The sequence below is a fragment of the Triticum urartu genome, unplaced genomic scaffold (genome assembly GCF_003073215.2).
Source record: "Triticum urartu cultivar G1812 unplaced genomic scaffold, Tu2.1 TuUngrouped_contig_6275, whole genome shotgun sequence".
NCBI lineage: Eukaryota > Viridiplantae > Streptophyta > Magnoliopsida > Poales > Poaceae > Triticum > Triticum urartu.
In genome coordinates this window covers 7661-17827 of record NW_024117023.1, presented here as the reverse complement: position 1 = coordinate 17827, position 10167 = coordinate 7661, and the positions used below count along the sequence as shown (strand labels likewise).

The window sequence follows — 10167 nt, the reverse complement described above, 5'->3', positions numbered from 1 at the left end:
TAAGGAAATGATACTTGACATTGGAAAAGCTCTAGCAAACGAACTACACGATCTTTTGTGCTATGCTTAAGATTGGGTCTTATCCATCACATCATTCTCCTAATGATGTGATCCCGTTATCAATGACATCCAATGTCCATAGTCAGGAAACCATGACTATCTGTTGATCAACGAGCTAGTCAACTAGAGGCTCACTTGGGACATGTTGTGGTCTATGTATTCACACATGTATTACGATTTCCGGATAACACAATTATAGCATGAATAATAGACAATTGTCATGCAAAATTCGAATCTGAGTCCGAGCTCATCTGCACCTGCGCAAAAAAATCAAAATAAATACTAAAAAAATTCAAAAAATTCCAAAAAAAATTGGGTGGTAGACAATTTAATGCGTGAGGTACGCTCCAATTTTCAAAACATTTGGACTTCTTTGCAGCTCTCAGCAAAAAAGACAAATCGGAAGTCTGTAAAAATGTGTACTGTTCATATACTGTTCTGGTCTGATTTGTCTTTTTTGCTGAGAGCTGCACAGGTGTCCAAATGTTTTGAAAATTGGAGCGTATCTCATGCATCAAATTTGTCTTTTTTGGAATTTTTTGAAATTTTCTGAATTTTTTATGAATTTTTTTTGCACCCGTGCATCGAAACGCCGCTCTCAATTATCATGAACAAAGAAATATAATAATGACCATATTATTATTGCCTCTAGGGCATATTTCCAACAACTCTCTGCTACCTCCGGGGGAAACCCTAGATCGGATGATCGGATGACGGCGGTGCTCTGGTGTCGTTCCTCCCTTGGGCGCGTCATTCTTGGAGGTACACACGTGATCGAGGGACCAGATGACGGATTCTTTGGTGGAGCGGTGATGCATCCTACACACTGATGGCGACGGATCTTGACAGCGTGGGGCAGTGCCGATTCGGAGTTTGCTGTGGGAGGATGCACTCGCGCAGGAGGACGACGCTGTCGGGCGTCGTGGTGGCGTCGATGGCAGAGAGACCTGGCACGGTACATGCAACAGTACAACTTTGAAGATGGATTGGTGGCAGGTGGCTGCGGCGGCCTCATACCCGGCAGACATCCTGGTTGAGGAGTGCGCCGAACTGGTAGGTGCCCTATACCTGGCAGGCGTCCTGGTTGGGACCTCAGGTCTTAGATGTTTAGGTTTGGCTGCGATGTCTGTTTGGTATTAGGCCCAGACTATCTGCGCCCCTTCATCAATTGGATAGGTGTAGCGATAGTTGTTGCTTAGACGGTGGCTTTACTCTTGCTGTTGTATGGCTTTGTAAGGTCTTGTGAGAATAATTAATAAAGTGGCCGTATGCATCGCTCAGATGCAGAGGCCGGGGTCATCCTCCTTTTCTAAAAAAATAAAATCAAATACCACTGTTTGTGGGAAACAATTCGAGTCTTGGGATTGAACCAGACACACGTGGCCCCCTGATATAAGGAAAGGGTAAATCTAGATAGCTTATGAGCATCTAAATTAACTGACCGACTTTCCAAAGTAAATTCACAGCTAAAACTTGCTGCTCTAGGGAGAATCTCAGCAATGATAGCACCCTGACGGCCTCGGCTGGTGTTCCCCAAATCATTCACCACCTGTTTTGCATCTGACACTATGATAAAGCTTTGGAGTCCTAGATCATCCGCCAGAGATAAAGCTTCACGGCAAGCGGTTACTTCGAGCGTAGCCTCATCTTGCATGCCGAAGATAACAAGAGATGAACTCCCCATGTAATTCCTGTGCTTGTCCAGACAGACTGTAACTGCCGAGCCTCTTGAATTAGAGATGCTGGTGTCTACGTGGATCTTAGCATAACCAGGTGATGGAGCCTTAGGTCGGGGACAGCTTCCCGGACCCGTACGAGCAACTGTGCGCCGGGCCGGTGCTGGTTGTTGTATTATCTCTAGCTCAGAGATGAACCTGCCAATGAATGCTTGGGTGGAGTGAGGACTTTGAAAAATTCATTCGTGGATTGCTCTTCTCCTTACTGACCATGTTGCCGGCAGGGTCACGGTCACCTTCACAAACGCTGCATGCGATAACGTGTTCATCAGAGTAAATAACTATTGCTTGGCACTAGGCTCCATAGTGGTCCCTAATTGCTCTGCAGTTCTTCATCCACCAAGGCCCAAATGCATCTTGACACAGTGCAAAAAACATTGTCATTGCCAGTTATAACCAACTTGGATGAGACATAGGTTTTCACCCCGAAGCTCGTCAAAATCAATCATGTGTTGTCACCACCACTTTTGCGCAATCCCAACAACTACATGCGTTGGCTAGAAAAACCGGCCGTCAGTGCTGCATAATTATACCATCTGCGCCAAGCCGTCCGCTGTAGATTGCATCACACCGTCGAAAACAACCACCGCATCTGAAGAGGGGAACTCTCACGAAGATCTTTTGATGGCCACCAGAGTCAGCAAAGGGTCTACCGCTGCAATTCGGTGTGGTCACCGTTGCTATCACAGCTAGTACACAGTAGAAATTATTACCAAAATTTGGAGTATACATGGAAACCAAAATAACTTACTCACTCATATATTCATATTCATACTTCATAAGAATCAAGCAAGCTACCCGCAAAAAAAATCAAGCAAGCTGGATCATTGCAACCCAAGTATAAAATGCGGTGGCTTCTCGAATAGATATTTTCCTTGGCTAAACGGAACCGATCAAAGATTAAGAAGCACCTCAATCACGCGTTCGGTAGTCCCGTGTTGTGAACGGTGGCAGACCGTGTGAACCCAAGGACACTCAAGTAAAGTTGATATGAAGTGAAGTGAAGTTGAAAGCTAGCCACTACGCTCTGAGCTGAGCCACACGGTTCCCACTAGGCTCTATGCTGCTTTTTTGCCCTGCAGCACTTAATTTCGCTTTCCAAAGAACAATAGTACTACTTGCCGGACGAGACAAAGCAACGGCTACCATTTGAGCATGCAATAAGAAAAGGGGAAAGAGAATGGAAATTGCTTTTGGATGCCGAGCTACATGAAGGCCTTCAAATTGGAAATTCAAAATTCATGAAAATTCATATTTTTACATATCAAAAAATTCTGAAAAAAATACAGACATACAGGAGGCATAAAGCACAAGCTGGTAAATTTTCAATATGAAATTTATTAAAATGAGGGCTGTGCAAAACAAATTGAGGCTTTTTAACACATGATACTATTCATCATCCCAGACCATGAATTTGTCATTTTTTATACAGGTCGCAAATCCGTGATCTCAAATCAAGAGTTGAGGAAGTGAGTAGCAGGAACACCCGGTACAACCTTATTGATAAGAACCATATCACTAGAAACATTGATGAGAGGAATTCTTGCATGGAAGATATTCGCAACCAGTCAGCTAGCAACATCGATGAAGCCGAACTTGTGGGGTTTTCCAATCACAAACAAGAGCTAATAAGGCTTATTGATGACAACGTCAACAATGGCCCTGTTCGGGTAGTATGTGTCGTTGGCATGGGTGGTTTGGGTAAGACCACTATTACAAGGAAGGTTTATGAAAGTACAAGAAACTTTTCATGTTGTGCTTGGATCACTGTCTCGCAGTCATTTGTCAGGATGGAACTTCTCAAAGTTATGATCAAAGAACTCTTCGGTGACGACGAACTCAAGGAGCAACTTGACGTGAAGGTGGTGCGAGAAGAGTATCTCGCTAGCTACCTCAGAGAAAAGCTACTTGAGAAAAGGTACTTTGTTGTTCTTGATGACTTATGGAATATAGATGATTGGAAGTGGATCAAAACTATTGCTTTTCCAAGTAGTAACAACAAAGGTAGTTGGATAATGGTAACAACAAGAGATGTTGGCTTAGCTGAGGAGTGTATCTTGGAATCTTCTGGATCACTTATCTACCACCATCAACCATTAGAAACAAATGATGCCATAAAATTACTATTAAGGAAGGCAAGGAAAAGTGAGGAAGATATGAAAAAAGATGAGGACATGAGGGACATAGTTGCTAAGATAGTAAAAATGTCTGGGCGGTTACCTCTAGCTATACTCACAATAGGAGGCATGCTTGCCACCAGAGAGGTTAGTGAGTGGAAAAGTATATATAACCAGATCCCCTTAGAGCTAGAGAGCAACAGAAGCCTTGAAGCAGTGAGGAGGATGGTTACCATGAGTTACAACCACTTGCCCTCCCATCTTAAGTCATGTTTTTTGTATTTAAGCATATTTTCAGAGGATTTTGAAATAAAAAGGAGGCGTCTGGTAGAAAGATGGATAGCCGAGGGCTTTGTCATTGCTAGAGTTGGGATGAGTGTTGAGGATGTTGGGAATAGTTACTTTAATGACCTAATCAACCGGAGCTTGATCCAGCCATCAAGAGTGAACATAGAAGGAGTTGTGAAGAGTTGTCGAGTTCATGATATTGTTCGTGATGTCATGGTCTCAATTTCTAGAGATGAAAATTTTGCATGGTCTACATGGGATAATGTAAACGGCATAGCAGTGGATAACTTTCGTCATGTAGCATACCAAGGCAGTTGGAGCCCAAATAAAGGCTTGGATTGGAACCATGTCCGATCATTCACTGTGTTTGGTGAGAGATCCATGAAGCCGGCACCTTTACTATGTTCGCCCGACTTTAGGATGCTTAGAGTCTTAGATCTACATGATGCCAATTTTGACATCAAACAAAAAGATATCAGCACCATAGGGTCGTTGCATCATTTGAAATATGTCCATGTTGGGTCTTCAAATGTCGATGTTGATATTTACAAGCTCCCAAGAACCATAGGGAAACTACAAGGCTTGCAGAGTTTGGACATCAGACATGGTAACATAACATCACTACCAACTGAGATCACTAAACTACAAAGCCTTCGTAGCCTCCGTTGCAGCGGAAATGGAGTATGTGCGAATTTATACTTTGTTTATCCAATGATCTGGTTCACGTCTATATTCTGTATGCCTATTCTGTTCAATCCTTTAGTTCGTCCGATTGATCGTCCATTCCTTATGAGGGGCATTCACAAGGCATGGACTGGTCGCTTCTCCAACTCTGATGGTGTGAGGGTGCCTAGAGGGATCAGTAACCTAAAGGAGTTAGAGATACTAGAGATTGTGGATGTTGAACGGACAAGTAGGAAAGCAGTTAAAGAGCTCGGGGAGCTTATAAAGCTCAGAAAGTTGAGTGTCAGAGTTGGGGCAAGCAAGCAAAAGAGCAAGATACTCTGTACATCCCTTGAGAAGCTCACTTCCCTCCGCTCTCTTTGTCTCTGTGTGGATGTTAGTACATCTGGGAGAAGCGGTGCATCACTCAAGTGTTTGCATTCTCTTTCCACCCCTCCCCCTCTCTTGAGGAAGCTGAATTTAAAAGGAGATCTCGGGGAGTTGCCTGACTGGTTTGGGGACCTGGTACATTTGGTGAAGATTCACTTAAACTCGAGAAATCTAAAGGATGGAGATAAAAGCATGAAACTACTAGGCGCACTGCCCAAGCTCATGATCCTTCGTCTTTATTGGGAATCTTATGTTGGGGAGAAACTGGTTTTCAGAGCAGAAACATTCCCAAGTCTCAGGAGACTTGATATTTCGAGCCTACAGCAACTGACAGAATTGGTATTCGAGGTAGGCACCTCGCCCCAGTTGGAAAAGTTCGAAATTGAATGGTGCAGTTTGAAATCAGGGATTATTGGTATGAAGCACCTTCCAAAACTCAAGGAGATTTCAATTGGTCATGATGGTGAAGTACCGAGGCTTGGTGCGCTGCAAGGTGAGTTGGACGTGCACCCCAACCATCCCGTGCTGCGACTCCGAAGGCTTTGCTACAGCGACCTGGATGACGTCGCCGAAGGCTCCACTACAGCGGTGCAAGTGGAGGAAGCAACAACAGCAGCAGGGGAGGTGGTCATGACAACGTGGAGCGACAAGTCAGCTACTTAATTTCTCTTTCCTTCAGTAGCTGTAGCTGTCAGCAGAGGATATTTATATTTCTCTTCCCTTCTGCTTTTAACAGCGAAGATGATCTGCGATGAAGATGATCTCGCTCAGGTCGTCACCTTGAAACGCCATGCTTTCACGAGTGTATGTACCTCTTCAGTAAGATCTCCCTCGCTTCTTTATACTGTATTCAGTTTGTGTTTCTCACGATGTTTGTTTCTATGTCTCTAACAGGAGCTGTTGCTCGTTTCCACTTCTTGCTGATAATTCATAAACAATCAAGGTACAACAATCATGCATGCACAACAATCGTTTGCCTCAACTCCTGTAAGAGGTTATGTTTCTGCTACTGAATTTAAAACTGAACATAATTATCTTTTAGATGCATATTCGATGACCTACAGTTTGTTACTACTTGGTTGTCACAAACTCCGCTTCAGTATATATATACAATTACCTGCCGTTATTTCCCTGATGGGGATGTAAGTATCACATGTTATTTCCCTGCCGTTAGTTCCATTGTTATATCCATCAGTGTATATATACTATTTGTTTCCTTGATTCATCTCTCCTTTTGTTGTTTCTTACAGAGAAGATGATCTGCACTGATAATTTCTTCTCTGTTTCATTCGCTTCTCTAACACCTTGTACTGACTTATCATAATGTTTGTCAGGTCTTTTTATGCACACCAATTGTTCATCTCAATGTCTGTAAGTGGTTATGTCTGCGCTATAAATTTTACCTGCTGGACATGTACGCATTACCATATAATGTCAAGTTTCCAGGCTGCAGCCTGCAGGTGAATGTTTTTTATATCCATGGTTTTCTACTTTGATTTTGCTTTCAGCTTTTATTTCCTCTGATAACTAAAACAACGCACTTCGTTTTTGAAAACTAAACCACAATGTCAAAGTATGATATGCACTATGAGTTGTTGTTACTTTTCATCTCCATACAGAAGCAGTACTTTATCATATCAGTTTGGTGTCTTAGACTCTCACCATCTATTACCATTTAGGCTCCTCTTGTTCTATATTTGAAGCACCCATTTGTTGCCACACTTTACAGCAAGTTAGAATTTCAAAAATCCAGCAAAAGGTTGTATAATTAGGAAGGAGCCAAATGGAGGAAGGTATAATCCATGGAAGTACCAGAGGTGGGCACCGGCTAACCTGATGTTCCTTCTGCATTACAGTGTATAACAGTGTATAATTGTATATGCTGGGGAGAAATTAGTGCTCACAGGTGGTAGCATTTCCACATATGTCAGGAATCTTGATGTCTAGCAAGAGCTGAAGCAACTCTCGCATATGAGAATTGAGAAAGGTGCTTGAGAAGGACACCGAATGTTCTGAAGTGTGAAATGTGATGACACTGATAACTGGTCAGTTCATCTACAGCTCCTTTTCATGTTGTCATGTTGGATTTTCCATATACTTATGGTTCTTGGTATCATTTTCAGTTTGCGAACATGCATCTGCTGATGATATGTACTAATTAATTAATGCCCTGTATATGCATTTCAGCTGGGGAGAAGACGTGGAAAATGCGATGGCCTACACCACATGAGAGGCTGCTGCTTCATAAGCTGCATATACGTACTGTTATGCTGCAATGGCCACCACTTTCAGCCATCCAAGTTCTCTGCTGAGTGGTGGCCTTTGATATGGTGCAATATGAAGCTGAGAGGGATCTCGACATTGCTCCACTGCGAATGGAAGAGGAACGCATTGATCTCGGGGCTTGAGTGTAATGTAGGGAAGTAGTAAGCTACACCGCTACTCAGAAGGTGTTTACAAGTTGCAACCGTTGGCCCAGATGAAAAATCGCTTCTGACCAACCTGATGAGAACACCTGCAATTTTGAATACAGACTTACCTTGTTTTCTAGTACTCTGTTTTTCCAGAGATGTTTAGTTCCTCTTTCTTTTGCTGCTTCCACTATGCTTGTGCTTGCTTATAATCAAAGAATGAGGATTGCATGTGTTGTTATCCAAGTCCCGCAAATTTAAGAATCTGTTTGAATTTTTTCCACTCCGGAACGGCAGCGAACAATCTGACCCCATGGAATCGGCAGTGTGGAGCGGAGCAGTCCCGTAGTACAAAATCAACCTGATGAGAATACAGACCTGCTCTGTTTCTAGTACTCTGTTTTCTTGAAGATGATTAATTTCCTGTTTCTAGTACTCTGTTTTCATTGTAAACGAAGAATGACGATGCAGCTGCTGTTATCCATTTTCCACAAATTTGAGTTGATGACATATATTGCATCAAATTTGCAATCCTCATGGATTTCACTTTGCCAATTACAGTTTGTTAGAAAAAGGCCATGTGGCGGCATACGAAACACATAGGTTTTATTTTGGGAGCAGTATTCTCCATCTCTAATTTGTCACCATATTTCTCGTTTCAACTGTTGATAGTTTCACGAACCTGCACACTGAATTGAGCAACCAGCAGGCTGACTAAGACAAAGACCAGGAGAATTCCGAACATCAGGAGACTGACCGCCGCTCGCCTCCCCAGCCTCATCACCGGACACCATGCGCGAGTCGCCGGCAGCCATGGTCGACGGTGGCTTCTTTGCCGAACGCAGCCACCGCGCCGCCATGGATGGGGTCGCCGGACCGGCGCACTTCCAAGTCGAGGGAGAGGTTTTGTGGACCGGCTGCCTGTTCTGTTCCTCTAGGAGGTTTCGGGAGCCGTTCGATCGGACCCAGCGGCTGGCGCTGGAGCAGAGACACAGTCGGGCCTTTGGCAGCTGAATGAACCAAATCTGACCATGGGCTACCTGTCTAATGGGCTGGCGCTGGAGCAGAGACACAGACGTAGTCCTGGTCCAGAAAATAATGTTTTGTTTTCCGGTTTTCCTCTGGTGGGCTACCTGTCTAATGGGCTTCCGTGGGCCATTTCCTTCACTTTATTCCCGTGTCTTTGTTCCTCAAAAAAAATCCCGTGTCTTTTTAACAAATTATGTTTATTCTATAAATTTTGCTCAAAAAATGTTTATTCTATATTTTTTTCATGGAACATGTTTGAGTGTGTAATGCCTGTGCCAATTTTCAGCGTGTTCGGAGATCTGAGTAGCTCGTAGAAAAAAATTGGGGTGTGCAAAAAAGTTTATAGGTCTTGCACTTTTCGGACTGATATTTTTTCTGAGAGCTACTCAGATGTCCGAGCGCGTTGAAAATTGGCATAGACCTTACGCACTCAAACATCTTCCATGTAATTCCTTTTTTAAAATATTCTAGTCTTTTTTACTGTTCATCGAGATCATATGAGCTTGAGTGGAGAATTGGATATTTATGTTTTCCACGCCCTCCATCTTACCTCAAATGCAAACTACAAATATTCCCAACTAGCATGAAACAAGACTCTTAACTTCTTCGTAGGACATGACATGCTATTTTATTTTGGAGTTAGTTTGCCAAACAAGCCAAAGCTTTGCTATTCATTATAGCAGGGAAAAGTTTTACAACCTAACAAGGACGTCCAAAATTGGATAAGTCTTTGTAGAAAGAAAGATAGCACAATGCTACTCTCTTGCAATCTTGAAGACCGAGGTGGGATCTTGGATATCCAAGAATTTCACTCCTTCCTCAAAATCTAGATGGCGTGTGAGGTTATAACGGGAGTATGGCTCTGCTATTTTGACAAGGTCCAAATGCACCATCTCCCAAAAGAACTTATATTCAGTATTGAGTGTACATGCCACGCTTAGCTGGGGACAATGGAGCAGAGCACCCATGTCTAGCGAAACCTCTGTAGAGAAAGGGAAATAAAGGTTCCAGTACGACGCAGACTCCAAGATTTGGTCATAAAATTAGTTGATGGATAGCTAATGTGCTCAACCATATTTCTCATTCTGAGCATGACAAACACTTATAAAATGCAGAGTCGCTACTCCTTGTAGCCTCTACCTATGTTATAAGGATTGTACTAGCAGTCAAATAAACATGAACAGAGTCGTGGCGCTAGAGAGGGGTCATAGTAGTGAGAATTGTCATGGGTTGGATATGTAATTTGTTGACAAATATGGATGGGAGGCATATGGAAACAAATCTTCTCCAAAAATCATATACCCACTCCATCCAGCTTAAATGATTGCAGCAATTTAATTGGCTGCATGCATGCTCTTAGCTAAAATAGCTTGCATGCCTGGTCGGTCGTATTGACAGGAGTGATTTTACTGGATGCATGCTCTCAGTTGCAATTAACTCGGCAAATTGGAGTAGAAGCGAGGCAAAATACTT

At 43.0% G+C, this 10167-nt stretch overlaps 1 protein-coding gene across 1 annotated transcript; it reads left to right on the top strand.

Moving 5' to 3' along the window:
• The first annotated feature begins 889 nt into the window (after nt 1-889).
• Nucleotides 890-7915, top strand: LOC125530377 (disease resistance protein RPM1-like). The gene is made up of 6 exons (XM_048694783.1): nt 890-1015; nt 1298-1302; nt 3229-6058; nt 6149-7071; nt 7186-7299; nt 7442-7915. The coding sequence occupies exons 1-3, from the start codon at nt 890-892 to the stop codon at nt 5915-5917; spliced, it is 2820 nt and encodes a 939-aa protein (XP_048550740.1). The 3' UTR covers nt 5918-6058; nt 6149-7071; nt 7186-7299; nt 7442-7915.
• Nucleotides 7916-10167: the final 2252 nt, after the last annotated feature.